This window comes from Hipposideros armiger, unplaced genomic scaffold (genome assembly GCF_001890085.2).
Source record: "Hipposideros armiger isolate ML-2016 unplaced genomic scaffold, ASM189008v1 scaffold_135, whole genome shotgun sequence".
NCBI lineage: Eukaryota > Metazoa > Chordata > Mammalia > Chiroptera > Hipposideridae > Hipposideros > Hipposideros armiger.
The window spans coordinates 2,820,853-2,846,447 of record NW_017731485.1 but is presented as its reverse complement, the minus strand read 5'-3'; the positions used below and the strand labels follow the sequence as shown (position 1 = coordinate 2,846,447).

Sequence of the window (25,595 nt, the reverse complement as noted above, 5' to 3'; positions counted from 1 at the left end):
CTTTTCCCTTTTCCATCAGTAGTCCTACATCTAAGCAGAACATTTTCTTTCCTGCTTGGCAGTCAGCATCCATCTAGAGCGCTGTTGCATATTTTTCCAAATTTGTATATCCTGATGGTTATTTCAGTGGGAATTTAGCATGAGGCATAAAGTAGAAAGATAGGATCTAGTAGACCTGCTTTTTACTTGACTTTTTTGTGATTGTTTATTTTTGTTTCAGTTGTTGACTTTGTCTCAGTGATTCCTATTTATTTTTGTAGATTTTGAATGGAGGAGGGAAGAAACCAATGTTATTACATAGTCCATCATTTTCTTATCATAGATGACCTACATACTAAGGATACCAACATACAGATAATTCACAGCGGCGAAACGTAGAGTATTGAAAACCTTTTTTCTTTAGTGTTTCAATCACAGAGCTGTTGTCTATGGTAAGCATCTCCTTTCTATTTCAGAAGTTGGTGTTAAGTGGGATAGCCTGTGGACACCAGCCAACATTCAGGATAACCTCATCATTGGCTATGTTTTTGGAATGCTTTTACTTGATGCTTTCTTATATGGCCTTGTGACCTGGTATGTAGAATCTGTCTTTCCAGGGCAGTATGGCATGCCCCAACCATGGTACTTCTTTCTTATGGTGAGTTCTAATGCTGCTTATTGTGAAAGCCCATAGTCCCTATGAGCCTATTGCATAATATTTAGAATCAGATCAAAAGGTTGGGTGCAGAATCATTTTCATCCGTATACCAACCATAAAGAAATGCTAGCCCTTTTCTTGATATGCCTTAAAGCCTTCCACATATGCAGATGCACAATATCTATGGGTAAGACTGAAACCCCATACATAAAAAATTATGAGTAATACAACCCTTCTTCAGCCAAGTGGTACATAGTGGATTACATTAGAGAATGAAGAAACCTAAACGTATCTGCAGATGTTGTTCCCAGCTAAATTACTGTGTGATGATTTCTTAGATCCTAGTGAGCAGAGGCTTGCCCTCCTCCTCCCTTATCTTTACTGGATAAGTGGTACAAAGAAGAAATTCCGACCAAGTGTGACAAAATGCATTGGCTGTGGTTTCATTGTAGAGTAATTCCATTTGTTCCTATTTCTTAACCACTAGCATTTTTTTAAAAGTTTCTGCTTCTGAATCCTGGAGATTCAAATCATACATAAGTTTGTTACAAAATATCATCCCTGAAAGGATGCTACAGCTTTCTCCATCTCACAAAATAAACCAAGCCAAAGTGTTTTCAAGTACTTTTAATGCCTCATTTCTTTTTTTCACATTTAAATTTTAATTCAGATGAGATTCATATAAGTTAAACTAAACCATTTTAAAGTGAACAAATCAGTGGCATTTAGTACATTTACAATGTAAATACACATGTCTAATTCCAAAATACTTTCATCACCCCAAAATAAAACCCTGTATCCATTAAGAAGTCACATCCTATTTTTCTCTACCCCAAACCCCTAGCAACCACTAATCAGCTTTCTTTTTCTATGGATTAATCTGGATGTTTCATATAAATGTGATATATTGCATTGATTGACTTTTGTATATTGAGCCACCACTGCATTCCTGGGATAAATCCCACTTGGTCATGATGTATAATCCTTTTGATATTGGATTCAGTATGCTAGCTTTTGGTTGAAGATTTTTGCATCTGTATTCACGGGATATTGATCTGTAGTTTCTTTCCTTATGATATCTTTGTCTGGCTTTGTTGTCAGGATAACATTGAGCTCATAGAATAGGTTAGGAAGTGTTTCCTCCTCTTACAATTTTTGGATAGCTTGGAGAAGGATTGTTGTTAATGTTTAAATGTTTGGTAGAATTCATCAGTGAAGCCATCTGGTCTTGTACTTTGCTTTGTAAGGAGGTTTTGGTCACTAATTCATTTGCTTTGTTATAAGTCTGTTCAGATGGATTGCTTCATTTCTTAATACTCATTTTGGTAACTATATTTTGGCTTTCTTTGTAGCGCTCATACTGGTTTGGCCAATCAAACATTAGCAAGGAAGAAGAAGAAATGAAAAGCTGTGAGAGAACTGAAAACAAATATTTTGAGGCTGAACCTGCTAACTTGGTGGCAAATATCCAAATTAACCATTTGTACCAGGTAGTGTTTCAAAGAGAAAGGCCTTTATCAGTGCCTGGCCAATGGGAAGGCCTGTGGGTGGGGACCATGGAAATGGCAGATGGCAGGGTCTGTGGAGGAGCTGGCTAGGAGGGTCCATATGTGGGCCAGACACCTGGGTCCCCAGACAGGTAGTCCTGGTGCCAGAGTCTGCAGATGGTCAGGCCTGGTGTCAGGGTCCACAGGTGAGCTGGTTACTCCACTTCTCTTTTAGTTCATGTTTGCCTGGTCTATTTTTTCCATTCTTTTATTATTAACCAATTTGTGTCTTTATAAATTGCGGGACAGTTTTTGTATACATATATATAATATAGTTCATACTCTTTATTTAGCCTGACAACTGCTGCCTTTTAATGGAGGCGTTCAGGCCATTTACATTCCATGTGACTATTGGTGTTATTGATATGGTTTATATTTATCACCCCATTATTTGATTTCTATTTGTACCATATATTCTTTGTTTTCCTTCTCTTCTTGCTCTCCTTCTCTTGGATTAATTGATTATTTTTCTGAGATTCCATTTTATCTCCCTTTTTTTGGTGTTAACTATAACTTTGTGTTTTGACGTTTTAATGGTTTCTCTTTGATACATGATATGACTTTAACTTATTACAGTCTGCATTCAAATGGTATTATACCATTTCACACATAGCATAGGAACCTTAGATTAGTTATGCTTTTGTTTTGGCACTCAGAGCCTTCATGCTGCTATTGTCATACATTTTACTTACACACGTTATAAAACCTGCAATACTATATTGTTATCATTGTGCTTAATTTTACAGTTACGTTTTAAGGAAGTTGCAAAGAATGTGATAGATAGCTGCCAATGTAGTTAACAATTCTAGTGTTCCATCTGGTATCATTTTCCTTCTGCCTGATAGACTAGCTTTCACCTCTCTTTTAGTGCAGTTCTGCTCGTGATTAATTCTTTCAGAGATTTTCTATGTCTGAAATAGTCTTTATATTAGTTTCACTTTTGAAAGATATTGTCACTGGATATAGAATGTTAGGTTAAAGGTGTTGCTCCACTGTCTATTCACATATGTTGTTTCCAGTGAAATATCTGCTTTAATGTTTTTTTCTTGCGTGGATAGTTCTCTTTTTCTGGCACCTTTCAAGGAGTTTACATTTTTCCCTATCTTCCTTTACCAAGGCTTCATTAAAGCAGGACTATGTGGGACTTATTTCTAGCTATAACTCTAGCACATAGCATGATACCTGATACACCACAGCCATTCGATACATAGTTTTTGAATGGAGAGTGATCACCCCTGGCCTAAGTGTATTAACTGGACTTGGTGATTTATTACATGCAGTAGTTAATGGCAATGGAGATGTGTAGGGTTATACTCAGGTTACTGGTTTGTATATTTAGGTGAATTTAGGGGCCATTCACTGATCTAGGGAATACAGTTGACGACTATATATTTTCAGGGCATGATAATGAACAGAGTTTTAGATATACTGAATTTAAGGTATTTATAAATATTTAAACTTATGTTTCTGGTAGGACTTTTGGAGATATAGAGCCATAGCTTTGGAGAAAGATAATGACTGAAACAGATTGTAGTACAGTCAGCATCTATAAGGTAATTGAATTCAGAGGAGAAAATTAGATTCCCTAGGGCAGTACTTCTTTTCAATGGGGGAAGATTATATCCCCCCAGAAGACATCTGACAATCTCTGGAAATATTTTGGTTGTCACACCCCAGAGTAAGAGAGGTGCGGAGAGGAGTCCCCTGGCATTTACAGGGTAGAGACCAGGGAAGCTGCTAGCCATCCTACAAGGCCCAGGAGGGCCCTCCAGAACAAAGGATTCTTTAATCCCAAGTGTCAGTGTTGCTGCGGCCATTGGGAAGCCTAGGCCTAAGGAGAATTTGCAGACATGCTCCCCTGGATGATCTCTTGTTAATTTGGTAAACCTTTCTAAGGTTTCTCCTACATTGCAAAAGAGAGCCCATGAACTGCATTCCCCAAAATTTCCTTCTCTGTTTGCTTTCTAGTTAGGATTTGCCAATGAGAGGCACCTATAGACAGACATATAGGCAGGTTTTACATCCACCTACATGAGTGCTTGGGAACCACAGGATTTCTGATTTCAGACTGAAATATTGGGAGTTTCTAAGAGACACATCAGTAGGGTTTTCAAACACGTTCTGTAAAGGACCAGATCAATATTTTATCCTCCATGGGCCTCATACAATGTCTGGCACATAATTCTTTTCTATTACTTCTTAACAAGCCTTTAAAAGTGTGAAAACCATTCTTGGCTCATTGGCTGTACAAAAACAAATAATGGACCATATTTAAGTTTGCCAACTCCTGCTTAGAATCTCAAAAAATTTCCATCATGCTCTTATGAATCATCCAGCTTCTGATTGAAATCGTGGCATCAATTTTTGTGATCATTGGTGGCATCTTCTGTGAGCTTCCCCAGCTCTTGCTACAGTCGAGAGAGTCCATGACTACTATATTACACTCTTCATACACAGAACAGAGAGAGGTCTCCATTTGCATTACCAAATATGCATGTACATACCACTGTGCCTTCACAGTTATTTTGACTAATACACAAATGCAATGCAACTGAAAATACTGTTCCTTGTTCAGAACAACATATTTTTTTACAATGAGCCTGATGATTAATGTTGTTTCTTCTAAGGATAGAGGCTATGAGTGTCTTTAAATAAGTGATAGGGACAGATACTAAGTTATCCTTTCTTTTATCCCACAGGAATTTGGCAACAAAGTAGCAGTAAACAACTTGTCTATGAATTTATATAAGGGGCAGATCACTATTCTTCTAGGAGAAAATGGGGCAGGAAAAACCACAACCATGTCTATTCTCGCAGGTATGGATTCAGCTCTGTCCAGAGCAGAAGTCAGTTTTCTTCTAAAGCTGTAAATCAGTCAACAACTTGTGGTGTTGAATGTGTTGTTATTTCAGTGTTGGTGTCATTACAGTTTCAATTATTCACAATCAAGGTGCTTTAGGTGATGTGATAAATTCATGCATTTATTCAATTAAAAATTTTATGTGGTAATTCTTTTTATAGGAACTGATAATACAGTGGTGGTTACAAGGTTGTTACACTCAATTTTATACTCTGGTGGCGATACAGACAAGAAACTTGAAACTTACACCATAAGTAAGAAAGGAGATATTACATGTAGGATGTGATTCACCCAATAGAATGACACCTAACCTGTTTTGGGAATGAGGAATAGGGAAGTGACATCAAATCTGGGGCAAATTGGAGGTATAAAGGGCTATGAAGGGAAGGAAAGAAGAATGTTAGAGGTATAAACAGAGACCAGGAGGCTTTGTATCACTAGATCAGGTAAGGAACTTAATGGCAAAGGATGAAGTTGGGTGAATAATTGAAAGGTGAGATCATTGAAGGTTTGGGGGAAGCCATGCTATGAAGTTTAGAATTTATGCTGAGAGCAGTGAAAAGCCATGGAAGAATATTTTATGAAGGCTTATCCTTTAGAAACATTGCCTTCACCAGGAAGGAAGAGTGGCTGAGGAATGCTAGGGACCATTAAGATAGTGAGTCCCATATTGTGTGTGAGGACGGAGCAGGGCTGAGCCTAGCAGTTAAGATAAAATCAAACCAAGTCAGGAGGGGAAGACGATACCCACATTCTCTCTTTTATATGTTTGAAGTGACTCCCTCTAAGTATCAGTTAAAACTTCTTAAAATAATGACTTTTTAGTTAACAACACAGGGTTCTGATTTGAATTACCATTTCCTTCATGATCATATATGCAAAATACATATAATGAATATGCTTTACATAAGTTATCTTAGAACAGACTCCATGCTTGATGTGTTATCTCAGAACACATATCATGCCCTTCCCCATCTGCATATGCTCATGACCTTTCTCTCACAGGGAATGCCTAAGTCAGCTCTCCACCTATTGAAATCCTATTCATACACCAAGGTGCAGCTCAGAAGCAACCACCCAGAACAGAGGAGGTAGCTCCAAGTTCCAGTTCCTTCACAGACAAAATTGGTAAACAAGCACAAAAATGTCAGCACCAACTTTGTCAGAATTCTGGAAACAGGCAAAGACTTACAGCAATGAAGCAATGTTAAGTGAAGAAAAAGGCAACTCTGGGCCGGCCTAGTGACGCACTGGTTAAAAGCTGGCTTGGTTCGCCAGCTCTGAGCAGCAGGGCCCCGGTTCAGATCCCACATGGGGGCCAGTGACACTGCCCTCTACAGCTAAGATGGTGAACAACAGCTCAACCTGGAGCTGGGCTACCGTGAGTGGTCCACGATGGCGTAGACTGCAGCCCCTGCTGCAGTGGGCTGCCATAAGCTACCGTGTGTATGGCTGGCAGCCAGTGTGAGCGGCCGACAGCTGGTGTGAGCTGCCAAGAGCCGCCGTGAGCGGCCCTCCAGAGGCTGGCAACCGATCTGCCTCACCCGGGAAGAGCACGATGATAATACCAACATGGGCCAGTGAAGCGACGTCCTCCACACCTAGACTGAAGAACAAAAGGACAGCAACTTGTCTGTTCCCCTTCCCCAATTCCCCAATGCTGTTCCCCTCCCCCGATTCCCCAATAAAATCTTAAAGAAAATGCTGATGCTACATAGTAAGGAGGAAAATTAAAGCAAGATGCAAACTTGCATTTAAAAAACAAAGAAAAAGGCAACTTAGAAACAGTAGGAGGTGATGGTGACATCAGCAATATGGTGGACCTGGAAGCTCCAGGCCCTCATTCTCCGCAGAGATGCTGAGCTATCAACAGTATACAAACAAAAATACCCTTTTTAAGAACTCGAGAAACCAGCCTGGAAGCTGCAGCATGCAGATGAATGCATAGCCAATACGAAATGTAGGAAGTTTGGGGCATTTTCTCACTCTCATTCTCCAACCCCCACCCTGTCCCACCCCCATGGCATGATCAGGAGGAAACTTCCCAGGTCAAAGCTCCACCATTGGAACAGCCACATGCAAAGGAATGAGCTGGACCACTGTCTTTCAACTCAAAATAGTTCAAAGACATGAACATAAGACCCAAAACCATAAAACTCCTCAAAGAAAACATAAGCAGTAAGCACCTTAACATCAGTCTTGGTTATGATATTTTTGGATTTGACATCAAAAACAAAGGCAACAAAAGCAAAAATAAACAAATAGGGCTACATCAAACTAAAAAGTGTCTGTGCCGCAAAGGAAACCATCCACGAGATGAAAAGGAATATACTGAATGGGACAAAATATTTGCAAATCATATATCGGACAAGGTGTTAATCTCCAACACATATTAAGAAAGAATTCATATAACTCAACAGCAAAAACAAAAATTGATTAAAAAGTGGGCAGAGGATTTGAATAGACATTTCTCCAAAGAAGATGTACAGATGACCAACAGGTACATGAGAAGGTGCTCAAACATCACTAATCATCAGGGAAATGCAAATCAAAACTGCAGTGTGAGACCCCATCGCACCTGTTAGAAATACAAGAAATACTATCAAAAAATACAAGAGAGAAGTATTGGAGAGGATGTGGAGAAAAGAGAACCCGCCTTCACTGTTGGTGGGAATGTAAATTGGGCGGCCACTATGGAGGTTCATGAAAAAATTAAAAATACTAAATTAAAAAACTACCATCTGATCTCCAGCAATTTCACTTCTCGGTATTTATCTGAGGAAAATGAAAACATTAACTTGAAAAGATATCTGCACCCCCATGTTCATTGTAGCATTATTCACAATAGCCAAGAATTGGAAGCAACCTAAGTGTCCTCTGATGGATGAATAGATGGATAAAGAAAATATGGCATTGATTGTCCTGCCAACCTGGATTGTTCACCTTGGTATTACCATGTGCATGAAAGATTCCTGTCGTCTTTTTACTCTTTGCAGCCTCTTTTAACAGCAGTTTAGCCTTTCCCCTAAGTCAGTAGTTCTCAAAATCTGGTCCTCTGACCAGCATCACCATCAGCATCACTTTGGAATGGGTTAGAAATACAAGTTCTCATCGATGGATGAATCGACAAAGAAGATATGAGGTATATATATATATGAACTATATATATATCTTATTCAGCTATAAAAAAAGAAGGAAATCCTGCCATTTGTAACAGCATGGATGGACCTTGAGGGGATTGTGCTAAATGAAATAAGTCAGAGAGAAAAAGACATATACCATATGATCTAACATATATATAGAATCTTTTTTAAAAAATTGAACTCATAGATAGAAAAGAGATTGGTCGTTGCCAGAGTCGTGGGGTGGGCTGGGTTAAATGGGTGTAGAGAGTCAAAAGGCATAAACTTCCAGTTATAGATAGTCATGGGGATGTGCTGTACAGCATGGAAACTATAGTTAATACTGTATTGTATATTTCAAAGTTGGTAAAAGTGAATTTTTTAAGTTCTCATCACCAGAAAATCTATGTATGGTGATCAGTGTTAACTATACTTATTGTGGTGATCATTTCACAACATTTACAAATATCTAATCATTATGTTATATACCTGAAACTAATATAATGTTATATGTCAACTGTATCTCAATTTAAAGAAGAATACAGAGGGCGCCAAAAAATATATACACATTTTAAGAAAGGAAAAAACTGTACTAAAATTGTAATAATATATGCCAATAACAAAAGATGAATACAAGTCATGTGTATACATTTTTTGGCTCCCCTGGTATATTTAAAAATAGGATAAATGAGTCATAGGGTTTTAATGGATTTATTATTTCTTTTTTACATATTACCAATTAGTTGCCCACAAAATCTGGACTGGTTGTTATTAATATTTAAATTTCTTAAGGACAAAGTTTATGTTTTATTAGCATCTAACAGGACCTAGTATGGCTCACAAATACAGTAACTGATTGCAATGTAAATATATTGGAGTTTAGCAAATTATTTTTTTTTAAGATTTTTATTGGGGAATTGGGGGATGGGAACAGCGCTGGGGAATTGGGGGAAGGGGAACAGACCAAGTGGCTGTCCTTTTTGTTCTTCAGTCTAGTTGTGGAGGATGTTGCTTTACTCACCCAAGTTGGCACCATCATTGCGCTCTTCCCGGGTGAGGCACATCAGTTGCCGGCTTCTGGACGGCCACTCACGGTGGCTGCTGGCCGCTCACTGCAGCTGCTGGCTACACACTGTAGCCCATGGCAACTCACTGCCACAGGGGCTGCAGCCTACACCGTCGCCGGTGACTCACGGCAGCCCAGCTCCAGGGTGAGCTGTTGTTCAGCATCTTAGCTGTGAAGGGCAGTGTCACTGGCCCTCATATGTGGGATCCAAACCGGGGCCTTCTGGCATCCTAAGCCAGCTCTTAACCACCGCGCCACTCGGCCATCCCTATAGCAAATTATTGAATGTTTTTATTACCAATATAATCCATACCCATTGCAGCAAATTAATATATATATATATATAAATTTAAGGAAAATTAAAAGATAGCTAATCCCACCCCCCAGATGTAATTTGGTATTTTCCTGAACTGTTCTTCTGCGGGGGAGAGTGCTCATTCTTTTGAGTGATCTACAAGTAGACTGAATTTTGATATACTAATTAGCAGTCTTCCTGTGTTCTCGCCGCAGAGCTCAGCTTCCGACATGTTTTCTGCTTACCTGTAGGTTATTACCCTCCTACCAGAGGGGAGGTCTATATCAATGGATATGCCATCTCAAAGTGTAAAGCTGATATTCGAAAGAGCATGGGCTTCTGTCCTCAGCAGAACTTGTTGTTCAATGACTTGACAGTGTCAGAACACCTTTACTTCTACTGTATGGTAAGTCAGACTGTTTTTCAATAATACAGTACTTTTAACTTCTTTTAATATACAGATTATGAATTTTAACACATTTAACCAAGACTGCAATCAAGATACAGAGCAATTTCATCATCCTGAAACACTTGCTCATGCTCTGTGTGGAGCCATCCCTCTCCCCTCACCCCACCCGCCCCCGCAAACACTGTCTATCTTTCATCACTATTGTTTTAGGGTTGCTGTGTCTCCTGGTCTTAGTAGATTGGCCTTATGTAGTGTAGTAGGTGTCCTGTGGGGCCCAGTGATGCAGTCTCCCTGATCACCTGAGCTGGGTGCTCCAGGTGTGTCCCATTGTAAGTTGGGTGTGCCCTCCTATTGTAGTTGGTTGCTGTTTGCACGTCAGTGGGAGGGATTGACCCTCGGGCTGATTGGCTGTGAGGACTGGCCACGACTACAGTGGAGGAGGTGTTGTACAGAGGCTGACCCTACAAAGCAGGACTCACTTTGGCAGGGTTCTGGTGCCTGCCTAGTCTGTCCTTTGGGTGTGTTATCTGGGGGAGGAAGCCAGGTGGTGCTCTGGCTGGGTCTGAAACCGGCCACCAGGTGTGCCAGCCCCAGGGCCTCTTGAGCAGGTCTCTGGAACAGGCCAGGTTCAGGTGCAGCCTGTGCCCTGCCCAAGGCGACCTGATATGAGCCACAAAGCGGTCCACAGAATGCCATTACTCACACTGAGCTTGGATGTGCCTGGAGAGGCCAAGCCGTGAACCGAGGCCGGCTGTCGCTAGTGCTGGCCTTGGGGCTGCTCAGCAAGAGGGACAAGCACACCGGATGCTGCTTGTTTACTGCCAGCAAGTAAGTCTGTGCACAGGCCCTTTAGGAGGAACGCCTTGGACTCCAGCAGCCCTCTATCTCACTCAGCCACAATCTCTGCTGGTTTTCACAGCCTACAGTTGTAGTAGGAGCTTGTCTTCCTTGCCCTGGAACCCTGGGCTGAGGAGCCTGGTTTGGGGCTGTGACCCCTCGCTCCTCCAGGGGGACCTCTGCAGCTGAGCTATCCCCCCTGATTTTTAACGGCCACATGTGGGTGTGGGACCCACCTGTTCTGCGTCTCTGCCCCTCCTACCAGTCTCGAGGTGGCTCCTTCTGTATGTCCTTAGTTGTAGGGCTTCGTTGCAGCTAGACTTCAGGTGAGTCTCAGTAATGGTTGTTCTGCAGTTTCCTTGTAATTTTGATGTGGTTCTGAGAGGAGGCAAGCACAGGTTTACCTGCTCCACCAACTTGGCCAGAAACTCAAATTTCTGGAAAAGGTGGAAAAAAACAAGTTCAATTTATTTAAAAGTTATAGGAATATTTGGGTTATTTCATTTAGATTCGGTGAGCTAAGGTACTTTGTGATTTTTGAAGAATTGTTCAATTAAGTCTAAGTTGATGGCTATATGTATACAGCCATTTGTAGTATTCCTTATTATCTTTTTAATGTCTGTAGAGTCTATAATAATATTTGCTTCTTCCTGATATTGGTAAGTTGTATTTCTCTTTGTCTCTGTCATTATTTCTTAAAGTTTATCAATTTTCATGATGTTTTCAAAGAACCAGCTTTTAGTTTCATTGATTTTTCTCTATTACATTTTGGGTTTTTATTTCATTTATTCATGCTTATATATATATTTTTCCATCTACTTCACTTAAGGTTTTCTTTTTCTTTTTCTTAAGGTCAGAGCTTAGATAATTTATTTGAAGCATTTCTACTTTCTAATGTAAGCATTTATTGCTATGATTTTTTTCTCTAAGCACTCCTGTAGCTGTACCCCACAAATTTTGTTTGTTTTTTAAAGATTTTATTGGGGAATGGGGGAGGGGAACAGTGCTGGCAAATCGGGGAAGGGGAACAGACAAGTTGCTGTCCTTTTGTTCTTCAGTCTAGTTGTGGAGGACATCGCTTCACTGGCCCATGTTGGTATTATCATTGCGCTCTTCCCGGGTGAGGCAGTCGCTCGCCGGCCATTGGACGGCCGCCACGGTGGCTCACCTCACAGCAGCCCAGCTCCAGGTCGAGCTGTTGTTCACCATCTTAGCTGTAGAGGGCACAGCGTCACTGGCCCTAATGTTGGATCCGAACCAGGGCCCTGCTGCTCAGAGCTGGCGTCCTAAGCCAACTCTTAACCAACGTGCCTCTAAGCCAGCCCGAATTTTGATATGTTATATTTTCATTTCTATTTAATTCAAAATATATTTTATAGTGTTTGAGACTTCTTCTGTGACTCAGATCATTTACAAGTACGTTTTTAAATGTCCAAATGATAGAAAGTTGTCCTTTTTTTTTCTGTTATTTTTAGTTTAATTCTTTTTTGGTCAGAGATCATACTTGGTATGATTTCAAATGTTTTAAAATTGCTAAGGTTTAATCACCCAGGATTATGGTGTATCTTGATGACTATTTGATATGCACTTGAGAAGGATGTTTTCTGCTGTTCCGTTGGAATTTTCTGTAAACATCAGTTAGATTCAGTAACTTGATGTTGTTTAATTCTGTGTATTTGCTGGTTTCTGTCTACTAGTTCTTTTACTGAGTGAGGAGTATTAAAATTTCCTATAGTCTTATATTTTTCTATTCTATTTCCAGTTCTGTTCATTTTTGTTTTCTGTGTTCTATTGTTAGGTGTATGCACATAGATTGTTATGTCTTCTTTTGAAATGATTCTCCTATCAATATGTAATGTCCCTCTTTTGTCTCTGGTAATTCTCTTTGCTCTGAAGTCAACTTTCTCTGATATATAACCATTCCAGCTTTCTTTGGATTTGTATTTGCATGGCATACCTTCTTCAAACACTTCACTTTAAACCTGCCTGTATCATAAAATTTTAAATGAGTTTTTGTAGGCATCGTATAGTTGGATCATTTTTTTACACAGTCTGGCAGACTCTGTCTTTTAATAGATGTGTTTAGACTATTTTTAATGTAATTATTTATATTTAGATTTAAATGTATCATTTTAATATTTGTTTTCTGTTTGTTCTCACTGGGTTTTTTCTGTTGTTGTTATTTTCTGTTTCCTCTTTCCAGTCTTCTTTTGGGTTATTTGAACATTTTTTTAGTATTACATTTTAATTTGTCCCTTGCAATTTTTGCTACATCTCTTGTGCACATTTTTGTTGGTTGCTTTAGGGGTTACAAAATATAGACTTAGTTTTTTTTGTTTTTGTTTTTAGCTGAGCCACCTTGCCACCTGTTGGCAGCTCAGCAGCAGCTCAGCTCAGGCCGGGAGTCAAACTGACGACCCTGTTGCTCAGAGCTCACACTCTTGAGCAAGCTCTTAACCAACTGAGCCACTCAGCCGGTCCTAGATTTAGTTTTTTCAAAGTTATTTGGAATCTTTTTTTTTTTAATTTTTTTATTGGGTGTCTTTTTTCCAGGACCCATCAGCTCCAAGTCAAGTCATTGTTCTTTCAATCTAGTTGTGGAGGGCGCAGCTCAGCTCCAAGTCCAGTCGCTGTGTTCAATCTAGTTTTGGGTGGTGCAGCCCACCATCCCATGTGGGAATTGAACCAGCAACCTTGTTGTTCAGAGCTCGCAGTCTAACCAACTGAGTCACCCGGCCATCCTGGAATCAATTTTTTCAATTTTATTTGGAAAGTAGAAACCTTACCAATTGTAGGTTCTCTATCCTCCCTTTATGCTATAGTTGTCATATATTACACCCTATATATATTGAAAACATCATCAGACAGTATTATGTTTTTTGCTTAAAACTATCTAACATGTTTGAAGAACCATAAGAAAATGATACTTATTATATTTACATTTCTGTTATCCTTTTATCATTCATGTTTCCTGTATTATTTCTCTTAAGTTTGAGAAACAGTCTATATCAGTTCATTTACATCAATACTCTTGGCTACAGAGTCCCTTAGTTTTCCTTCACCTGAGAGTATGTTCAATTCACCATCATTCCTCAGTGAGATTTTTGCTTGACATAGAAATCAGGGTTAATGGTGTTTTTCCTTCAGCACTTAAAAATGTTTTTTCTACAGCTTTCTGGACACCATGGTTTATAAGAAACCCAAAGTCATCTGAAGCCATGTAGTTAATTAGTCATTTTTCCCTGTGTTCTCTCAACATTTTTTCTTTGTCTTTACATTTCAGGAATTTGGTTATGATCATCTGGTGTGGATTTCTTTGAGTTTATCTGCATCAAGTTCAATCAGCTCCTTCAATTTGTAGGTTTGTGTCTTTTGCCAAACCTGGGACATTTTCAGTCATTATTTCTTCAAATAGTATTTCAGCCACATACTCTTTCTTCTCTCCTTTTGGAACTGTAATGACATGAATGTTAGACATTTTGTTGTTGTCCCAAAAGTCCCTTCGACTTTGTTCATTTTTCTTTAATCATTTTCTTTCTGTTCAGATTGGATAATTTTATCAATCTATCTTTAAATTATTTACTAACCTTTTCCTCCATCATTCCTATTCTGTTGAGTACATCAAATGAGCTTTTTATTTTGGTTATTGATTTCTTTTTAGTTCTAAAATTTCCATTCGTTTCTTATTTATATCTTCTATGATTTTGGAATACTTTCTGTGTTAATTCCAACATCTGTGCTATCCTATCATTGATGCCTGTTGATAATCTTTTCCTATGTGAGATGAGATTTTTGTCACTCTTTGTGACTTTTTATTTTTAAATCCAAGTGATTTTTGTTTTTATCCCGGATGTTTTCAACAATACCTCATGATACTTTACATCTTGTTTATATCTTATCTGTGGGCTGTGGTTCCCATGTCAATTTCAAAGTCTTCGCAGTGCTATTTCATCAGTTTCTCCTGTGTGTGTGTTACCCATTGGTCTGCTCATACTTGGGTAGAGGTTTATTCATTAGCATAATTTTTAAAGCTTTGGTATTCTGATTAGGATTATATCCATGTATGAAAATGATGGGGTAAACACATGAGTTCATAAACAACTTTATGGTATCACTTTCCTGCTGGTCTCTCCTCTTATCTCACCAGTATCTTCTGGTTCCCCAGGATTCCTTTCTCAGTCCTCCAGCCAGAAATCACTGACTTTCATGATTACGCCACATCCAAGTGGCAGGAAGACAAAAAGTAAAGGTAAAAAGGAACTGGGTTTGGCCCTGTCCTCTTGGAGCCAAGGCTCCACTGAGATGAAAACGTTCCCCTCCCTCAGAGTTCTGGCTCATGGATGACTCCCATTCTTTTCTGCTCTGGCCACCATACCTCCCACAAGACTTCCCATGGGCCGGCCACAAGAGAACAGGGGTAAAAATAGGATCGCCCCTCCCACACTCTCCCAGAGCTTTAGGAGTTTTCCCTTTTCCACTCCTCAAGCCAGAACTAAAGGGTTTCTCCTTAACCTCATTCTATGGGCCACTGCCATGCTCTCTTACAGACTTTGGATTGCGTTGAGCTCAGGCTAGGGGAAATGTGGTAAACTCAACACCGGTTCAGTGGCATTTCAAGTTCTGGTGTTCTTCCTGATCCAACTGCTGATGTGTGCTTTTTATAGTTCTCCAGGTTTATAATTGAATTCCGGGGGAGATAAAGGGGTGTGTGTTTACTCCACCATACCTGGAAAGCAGAGATATGCTTGTTTTCTCCCTTTGTGCATGAGTTTCAGGTGTCTTTATAAACTCTAAAAATTTGTTTTTTAGGCACTCTCCTTTAGACATAAAAGGAAGCAATGAGAAAAGACTATGTAGCTGATGTAAGAAAAGAGCTGATGGAAAATGTTTTGAGGATGTAGTCGCAAGAAACTTCATTTCTCTATATAGATGTATAAGAAGTAATGATGTAAAAACTTCCTGAGAATAAAGTTGGATGTATTGTGTAAATTCTGGCTCCTCTTTCTAGGTAAAAAGGAAACGTCAAGAGATTTACCATGTGGAAATTGACCGTATGCTGTCTATTTTTAACCTACGAGAAAAGCGTGATACGTTTTCAAAGTTACTGAGTGCAGGATTGAAGCGCAAACTCTCAATCATGATAGCATTTATAGGAGGCGCTGAGGTATTAAAGAATGAGAGTGAGCGGTGGGGGTGGGGGGTAGAGAAGAACAAACAGGATGGAGGAAAGGGGGGAGGATCATGCACATACACTAAAAATGGGTTCCTGCCAGCTGGTTCAGAAACCCAACTGACAAAAGCCTGAGAGTGGATGTGAATCTTAAAGGATGCCACCAATGGTAATCAGAGGGAATCTGCATTATTGGATCAGCTGTTATATGGTTTGAGATTGTTTTTTTCCTAGAATTTATTTTTAGTCTAGATTTTGTGTCTTAGCTTAAATGTGTTCCCCTCAAATAGTAAATTATCCCACAAGTAGCATGGCATCAATTATCAGTGATCATGGAATTGTTCCTCTGGCCTTTAGGTGATGATACTTGACGAGCCAACAGCTGGCATGGACCCCCTCTCGAGGAGAGCCACCTGGGGTCTCCTTCAGCAGTACAAACAGGATCGCACCATCTTACTGACCACCCACTACATGGATGAAGCTGACATCCTGGGTGACCGCATAGCCATCATGGTGAAGGGATCCCTGCAGTGCTGTGGTTCTTCCGTCTTCCTGAAACACATATACGGTCTCTCTCCCTTTGATCATTCTGTCAATATTGATGCCGTAATAATATGACTCTAACATGATTCAAGTTATATTTTGTCTATTACCCAAAGCTTCAGCGACTCCCTCTGTCCTATTAATTAGGTCTCAACTATTCTGATTGGTTTTAAGACCCTTTGCAATCTGGATATTCTGTATCTATACTTATCAGTTGTTCTCCACGTCATATCTTCAGACTCAGGAAATACTTGTATCAGCCTACAAAGACCATGCTTATTTCTCCTGTTACTCACCTACTGACAGTTTTCTTTGTCTCTGAAATGCACTTGTGCCTCCAAAGAGATTTATTTTATTGAGTAATTGACTGGTTGATGCTGAGAGGAAGCAGAAAAATCAGTCACCTCTGATCCTAGTTTCTGACCCTAGTATCAAATCCCTAGTGTGATGCAAGAACCAACATATAGCAGTGCACAGTGAGGATGTAATGCAGAAGGAGCGAATCACACAAGGAATAAAACGGGCCTTGACTTTGATGACTGTATGGCTTTTTTAGGAGATAAAACTAATACATCCAACAGTGAATTGTTGAAGGCTAAAATTATAGTAACTGGAATCCAGAATTGGAGGGTGTAAATGTAAATGGAGATAGTTAAGGATGAATTGCTTCTTCATTCATTTGTTCATTAATTGAGTTTATTCAACTCATTAATTATTTCCTCTATACTGGTTATGGTGGTATCCACTTTATACATTCTATTTAATATTAATAACAACAGCTCCATTTTATAGAGTATAGAACTGGGGCCCAGATATATCAAAAAGGCACCTAAAGTCCTATGCCATTTAGTTGTTCAAAGTTTATGATCACCTTACAGGTTTGAGTTTGTACAATTAACTTGTAAGGGGTTATACATCCGAAATTAGATTTATTCCATATGAATTGGATGCACCTGGGTTATGAGCCACGTGATTTAAACAGCTATGCTTTTGATAAATCATTGATAATAATTTCTAATATCATTAACTACTTATTATTGGCAAAATAGTACATAATATGAAACTAGATATTTTAAAAGTTATAATACTTTGGGACAGTCAGGTCCCTTCTTATAGATGCCAAACTTTAAATATGCATAACCTGGACTTTTTATGTTTTAATCAAAAGCCTAAGGTTTGTGTTTGCTTCTTTGGTAGCACAGAAAATTCCATGTTGGTATCAGCATCCAGCTCTCACTAGCTCCCCTCTCTGCAAAAAGAGGCATTTTCTGTTCAGTCTTAAAAGGACAAGATAATTGAGAAGCTTATTGTTATGATTACTGAGAAATGGAAAACAATTTACATATCATTTCTAAGTAAACCAAAAGTAGTTTTGGTTCCCATAGCTAGTAAATAATGGATAAGTTTCTCCATTCTCTGGATGTCTGTTGCCTCATTTATAAAATGGAATAATCATTTCTTCTCTACTATAAGCCAGGTAAATAAACTAACTTCTCAGCTAAGAGATCTGTGCTTAAGACCGATTATTTACTTTTTTAAAATCTTAGGAAACATAAATGCAGCTGCAACGACCATTTGAAATGCATATACTTAAAAACAATGATTTTTTTCCTTTCATTCCAGAAAATAATTTCTCTGTATAGGCAAAGCACTAATTAAGTACAATAGTTATCTGATTTCATTCAAGTCTCTATCAAAAATCACATTCTGAGTTAGGCTTTCTTAAATTCAACAACCTTCCTTCAACATTTCATATCTCCCTTCTCTGCTTTATTTTTTTCTAACACTAGATATTTTAACTTACTCTTTATTATTATCTGTCCCCTTTGTCTATAAAATAGCTCTTATGAGGGCAGGAGTTTTTTTATATGCTTTGTTTATTGCTGTTTCCCCAGGGTCTAGAATAATGCCTGATATATAGTGGACAATCAATGATAATAAATGAATATTAAAATTGATTGCAGATTCAAAATGTCTAAGTAGCCAGAAAACAGGGGTCTTTCTGCATTCATCTGTTGTATCTGGTTGTATACAGTAAGTTGTTATTGTTTACTAAGAAAAATATTGAAATCACAGAGGAAGTTGCTATTTATACAATATCTTAGTTCCTGGAGCAACATTTGGAAAATTTAGGTATGAGCCTCCCTAAAGTCATGACAAAATGTCTTGTGACATGCCATGTCTCCTTCTTTGTGGACCTAGGTAACCTGAACCGTGGAGAGCCAGATTTGGTCTTCCAAGATGAAAGAGTACAAAACTGCTTCATTTGGTCTTCTAAATGATTTCTCTCAGGTGCCGCGTATCACATAGTCCTGGAGACAGAACCACAGCGGGATGTGGGAAAGATCGTGGCAATGATTCAGTTTCATGTTCCCGATGCCATTTTGGAAAAGTATACTAGAGCTGAATTATCATTTATCCTACCCAAAGAGTATGCACACAGGTATAGAGTCTTAGAGCTCTTGATGGATGGCGTGGGTGACCAGAAATCATTTTTCATTTTCCAGGTTTAGGAAACTTAGTGAGTAGTATTTTGGCAGCAAGCCGGGTCTCCAGTTAGAACTGTCATTTGCCAGCTAGAGTGGAGAAGTTCACAGCTGAAGATTTCTCTCACTGAATAGGGGATTGCTTTATCAATTCAAGTTCATTCAAGACTTAGTTGATATTTTTCTTTGTGGAATTTTTTTTTTTGAGGGAGATTTGCAACCTATTGTCTCCAGCTTCCTGGTGTTAATAAGGGATAACTAATAGCAAGATGTTCATAGTGTACAAATTTTATGTATGGTGAGTAAGATCTAGGGAAATATTAAGATGAAAGAAGAAAGGAGCTTAAATGGCAACTCTTGGAGCAAGGTGACAAGACTCAGGTAAAACACGAGTTTTATCTCAGTGATTAGCCAAATTAATTATAGAGGGTAATACAGGATGATAATTATCTGGAATTACCACCCCAGCTAAGAGTACTGATCATCATTGACCTTGAGGGAGTGTGTCATTTTCATCATCTCGTCTGAAGTTATTACTATGGAGATGTCCTGTGAATGCACGGTGGCTGCCGTACACAAGGAGGGATGAAGGACATCAGGACATTGCTCTGCTTCCATCTGATATACAGCCCCTGGGTAGAATGAAGGAAATAGCACCAGGAGTCAAGCACGCAAAATTCTAATAAATGAAGAGAGATGAACATAAACACTTGTATCCGAGGAGAGGAATAAAAAGAAGAGGAAATGCTCCATGGGAGCTGTGTTTATTCAGAGCGTAAATCTGAACCTTCCTTGAGAAGCAGGAACATGGAATGGTCTTGAGACAGCTCCGGTGAACCTCAGCCCTAGTCATGAGGGACAGGAAGGGAAGTGGAAAACTACACCTGGACATTCATCATGTGAACATTCATTCAGCAGAGTTAGAAGACCTGTTCTGTTGGGTACTCTTAGCGCAGTCTGGCAACTATAAATCTGGAAGTGGGGTGTCTCCAGAAGAAAAGTGTTAGAGACGCTGCTTAAACTGACAAGCACATCTGCCATCCAGTATCATATGTATACAAATGACAAGATCAGAAGAAACCAGGAGGGCCGGCTGAGTGGCGCGATGGTTAAGAACTCGCTTGGGATGCCAGAGGGCCCCGGTTCGGATCCCACATATGAGGGCCAGTGACACTGCCCTCCACAGCTAAGATGCTGAACAACAGCTCAACCTGGAGCTGGGTTGCCATGAGTCGCCGGCGATGGCGTAGGCTGCAGCCCCTGTGGCAGTGGGTTGCCATGGGCTACCGTGTGTTGCCAGCAGCCAACATGAGCGGCCAGCAGCCAACATGAGCGGCCAGCAGCCGCAGTGAGCGGCCGTCCAGAAGCCGGTGACTGATCTGCCTCGCTCGGGAGGAGCGCAATGATGGTGCCAACTTGGGCCAGTGAAGCAACATCCTCCACAACTAGATTGAAGAACAAAAATGACAGCAACTTGTCCCCCTTCCCCCAATTCCCCAGCACTGTTCCCATCCCCCCAATTCCCCAATAAAAATCTTTAAAAAAAAAAAAAAGAAAGAAAGAAACCAGGAAACATCAATATATGGTTAATATTAAGTATAAGGTAGGAAATGTAAGGATTTAGAAACAAGTGCTACTTTCATCCTGTATTCCCGCTAAATATTTTGGACATGGAAGACAGAAAGGGAGAATTTCTGCAGAATGAATAACTAGTCACACATAACATCAACACATTAGATGTGGATTTCTGGACCATGGACAGTGGATCTAATATAGCATAGGATGCAAATCATGAAGTTGGGGGGAAATGTTCAGAATAAAGTTTTCTTTAACAGGATAATTTTAAACCAACTATTGAAAGGGAAAAAAACAACCAGAACAAAATGTCCATAGCACATTTATCCATAGAATAGTTCACGATAGTAGGAAAATAAAAAAGTGACGAGTCCTTGGTTATTTCCAAGATTCTGATGGCTTAATTAAGTGTTAATTTGCTTTGTGCTGGGCTCAGCTCTACATGCTTTACACATGTGTATCTACATAAAAAAAAAACAATGAGGAAGAGACTTAGAAACAATACTTATAACCCCAATGCCTATATTCTAATCTATTGATTGTGGTTAACAAAAGTAACAAGATTTTTAAACAAACGTATAAGCTGGTTCTTGAGAAGACCAGTTCATTCAGTAAAACTTCAGTCATACTGATCAGAAAGAAAAAGAGAAAAGACACAAATTATGTATATTTGGAATGAGTGATGATATCATCACATACTCTACAGATAACATATTTAAAAAACTGATCGAATATTATAAACAATTATGCCTATAAATTTGATACCTTAGATGAAATAGAAAAAAAATCCTTGAAAGACACAAATTACCAAAATTGACTTAAGAAGAAATATTTAGGGGCCGGCCAAGTAGCTCAGTTGGTTAAGAGCTCACTCAGGAGTGCAAAGCCTGAGCAACAGCAGTTAGATTCCCAGCCGAGCTGAGCTGCCACCGTGCTGCCAATGGGTGGAAGGATAGCTCAGCTAAAACAAAAAAAAAACAAAAAAAAAAACCTCTTTTATTTATTAAAAAAGTTGAATGTTTACTTTAAAACATTCCCACAGAGAAAAATTCCAGGACCAGATAGACTTATGGATGAATTCTAAATATTTAAAGAAGAAAAAATAGCAATTCTGTACTATTCTAGAAAATGTGAGAAAAGGGAACATTTCCAAACTTGTTTTATAAGGCCAGTATTACTCTGGTACCAAAATTGGTTTCTGGAGATCTTTCCAACCTACAACAATGTTAATTCTTCCTGGTAAAACTATTCTTTAGAATCCCTGATGTAACTGCACCACAATTAGCAAAACTTCCATACAATTCACTTATTTAATTAAATCTCTGTTCATGCCGGCTTCGGCTTCACTGATGCCGTTTTCTGTCATTTAGTGATTTGTACCTCCTGTACTTTGAGAACTCTTTTGCATTTGCTGTAGGAGCAACATGTGAATAAATTAACTTTTATCCACTAGCTATAGTCTTTAACACTTAGAGAAAATAATTTGATAATTTCTTGAGAAGAATAAACGTTTATATTAAAGATCAAGTTACAGTGGGGAGAAATTTGCTAAGGTAAACATCCTTTATTTCCATTTGCTTCACAATAAGCGTTGCAGTGAAAGAACGAGCGACAAAGCATTTTTCCCATGGATAACCAGACATTATTATGGAACAAAACCATATTGAAAATTCATCTAACAAAAAAACCAACCCAAAGGGATTGAAGGCAGAAACTTGAACAGATGTTTGTACACCAGTGTTCATAGCAGCATTTTTCACAAAATCCAAAAGGTAGAAACAGCACACATGTCCATTGAATGAATGGATAAGCAACTCGTATATTCACATATTAGTGATTATTAGCCTTAAAAAGGAATGAAATTCTGATGCATGCTACAACATGGGTGAACCTTGAAAGACTTCTGTGATGAGAAGTAAGCCAGACACAAAAGGAAAGATACTGTAGGATTCCAGCTTCTATGAGGCACATAGAATAGGCTTATTCATAGAGACAGACAGTAAAAGTGAAGTTGAGGGAAGGGAGGAATAGGGAGTTATTTTTTAATGAGTACATAGTTTCAGTTTACGATAGAAAGTTCTAGAAATGGATGGTGGTGATGGTTGCACAACACAGTGAATGTGCTAATGCTGCTTCAACTGTACAGTTAAAACGATGAAATGGAAAATTGAATGTTTTACGTATTCTACCAGAATAAAAATTTTACAAAACAATAGGGATATACAATTGGGGATATAATTAAGTATTGAACGGAGAAAAAAACGTAAGTGCTCGTATTCTTTAAAAATTCTACTTACTGGAAAATAAAATGAACTAAAAAGAGAAAAGAAAACGTATCTAAGCTAGTGCTAGTACTGTCTTTTTTTCTTTCTCTTTCCAGGTTTACAGCTCTGCTTAATGATCTGGAGATAGAACAAAAAGAGCTGGGCATTTCCAGCTTTGATGCCTCCATCACAACCATGGAAGAAGTCTTCCTTAAGTGAGTAATAATGACCTTAAAAAAAAAAAACAACTTCCACCACTAAGGTTCTACATCATCTAGAGAGCAAACCCCGCCCTATTTGCATAGGAATAAAGTCAGTTAAAGATTTTCTTCAAATATGTTAATATTTTATGCTACTCTTTTCCACATAGTCTGCTGAGAACGTGTAAAGATTTTGAGCTTGGGCCTAGATGCGTATGTCTTTTTGTGATTTAAGAGTTGGAAAAAAAAATTAATATTGGTATCATCATAGGAAAAGTTCTAGTTCTGACTTGGAGTCTGTACTAGAAATGACTTTAAATTTTTGATCTAACCATGTTTTTATAATTATTTAATTTGTACATGATTTATTGAATTTGTGTCTTGCACTGTGAAAAAAAAGAAAAGAAAATGCCCAGGGAGTTCAGGCTGTCCCAGAATGTCCTTTTCTTCTGGCAAGGTTATGACAGAGTGATGTCTAGACTTCATTCCCTCAGACTCAGGGGTTTAAATTAATATTATCAGTATATCAAAGTTGACTTGGGATAATTTATTCACATGGATTAAGTTAAAAAATAATGGATGTATATAAATGAATAAGCTGCATCAGTAATTTATGGTAAGTAAATTATAATAAGAATAATTTATAATAAGAAGTGGCCTCTTGGCTATTCAATCGAACGTTCTCCTGTCTGTCTGGGCAAACTACACAGGGAGCGAAATCATAATGAGCAAGTTACTTTGTGATCACAGTTAGAACAAGCTCCATAATGGCAGGGACCGCGTCCGTTTTGCTCACTGACTACTTGGGGCCTCAAACAATGTCTGTCACATAAGAGATACTCAGAAATGTTCTTAGATGAAAAGTGAATGAATTAATGTGATTTAAAGCCATTGTCTCCACAACAGATGCTCTACTTGCCACTGGGAATTACAGGTTAAAACTTTGGACTGTAACACCTAGGTTGTCTCTCCTAGGGGTTATTGTCAATGTTTGCCTTTCTTACCTTTTTTTTCCCCTTTTTTTAATTTCATTAAAATACATATAACATAAAACTTAACCATCCTGAACATATTTAAGTATACAGTTCGGTGGTGGTAAATACGTACACAGTGTTGTGTAACCATCACCAATATCCATCCCCATAACTATTTTCATCTTGTAAAACCAAAAATGTATATCTTTTATTAAACAACTTTCCATTTTCCCCTACCCCTAATCCTGGCAACCACTATTGCACTTTTTGTCTTCATGATTTTTGCTACTGTAAGTGTCTTATATAAGTGAAGTCATACATTATTTGTCTTTTTGTCACTGGCTTGTTTCACTTAGTGTCCTCAAGGTTCATCCATGTCGTAGCATACTGCAGAATTTCCTTCCTTTTCAACATTGAATAATATCCCATTATATGTATACATTTTTCTCATTCATTCATCAGTTGATGGATGCTTGGGTTGCTTTCACATGTTAGCTACTGAGAATAACACTGCTAAGAACATGGGTGTACAAATCCCTCTCTGAGACCCTGCCTTCAATACTTTTTGGAATATACCCAGAATTGGAATTGCTGAATCATACGGTAATTTTATTTTTAATACTTGAGGAATGTCATACTGATTTCCACAGTGGCTGTACCATTTTACATTTCCACCAACAGTGCACGAAGTTTCCAATTTCTCCACATTCTCACCACTTGTTGTTTTTTCTTTCTTTTTTTTTTTTTTTTGATAGTAGCCATCCTAATGGGTGTGGTGATGTCTCACTGTGGTTTTGATTTACATTTCCCTTGTGATTAGTGATGGTGAGCATCTTTTCATGTGCCCATTGGCCATTTGTATGTCGTCTTTGGAGAAATGTCTGTTCAAACCCTTTGCCCAATTTTGAAACAGGTTGTTTGGTTTTAGAATTTCTCTATATATTCTTGATAGTAATCCCTTACCAGCTATATGATTGGCAAACACGTTCTCCCTGTCTGTGGGTTGCATTTTTACTCTGTTGATATTGTCTTGATGCACAAAAGTTTTTCATTTTCATGAAGTCCAATTTGTCTATTTTTTCTTTTTTTGCTTGTGCCTTTGGTATCATATCCAAGAAACCATTGCCAAATCCAATGTCATGAAGCTTTTGTGCACAAATTCTGCCATTCGTGACAACATGGGTGAACCTGGAGGACATTATACTAAGTGAAATAAATATGCTAGATACAGAAGACAAACATTTCATAATCTCACTTATATGCAGAATCTAAATAAGTTGAACTCAGAGAGTAGAATGGTGGTTACCAGGGGCTAGGTGGTGGGGGAAATCGGAAATGTCAAAAGGTAGAAACGTTCAGATATAAGATGAATAACTTCAGGAGACATACAGGTGTCCACAGATACAGTGTGGTAACTATAGCTAATAATAATGTATTGTAAATTTGAAATTTGCTAAGAAAGTAGATCGCACGTGTTTTTATCACCAAAAATACAAAGGTAACTACGTGAGGTGATGGATGTGTTAATTAGCTTGATTGTGGTAATCATTTCACAATGTGTACATATGTGTATATCAAAATATCACGTTCTGGAGTGGCTGGTTAGCTCA

General features: G+C 38.6%; 1 protein-coding gene across 2 annotated transcripts in view; it reads left to right on the top strand.

The window, feature by feature from the left end:
• Positions 1 to 25,595, top strand: part of LOC109386572 (ATP-binding cassette sub-family A member 3-like) — a 70,672-nt gene that overhangs the window by 21,707 nt on the left and 23,370 nt on the right. For both annotated transcript variants that reach the window (XM_019649886.1, XM_019649887.1), the window contains 8 exons: positions 456 to 637; positions 1,990 to 2,127; positions 4,884 to 5,001; positions 9,779 to 9,933; positions 15,782 to 15,937; positions 16,301 to 16,511; positions 18,779 to 18,929; positions 22,928 to 23,026. In XM_019649886.1, the coding sequence (XP_019505431.1) occupies positions 456 to 637; positions 1,990 to 2,127; positions 4,884 to 5,001; positions 9,779 to 9,933; positions 15,782 to 15,937; positions 16,301 to 16,511; positions 18,779 to 18,929; positions 22,928 to 23,026 (1,210 nt within the window). The remainder of the gene's footprint in view (positions 1 to 455; positions 638 to 1,989; positions 2,128 to 4,883; positions 5,002 to 9,778; positions 9,934 to 15,781; positions 15,938 to 16,300; positions 16,512 to 18,778; positions 18,930 to 22,927; positions 23,027 to 25,595) is intronic.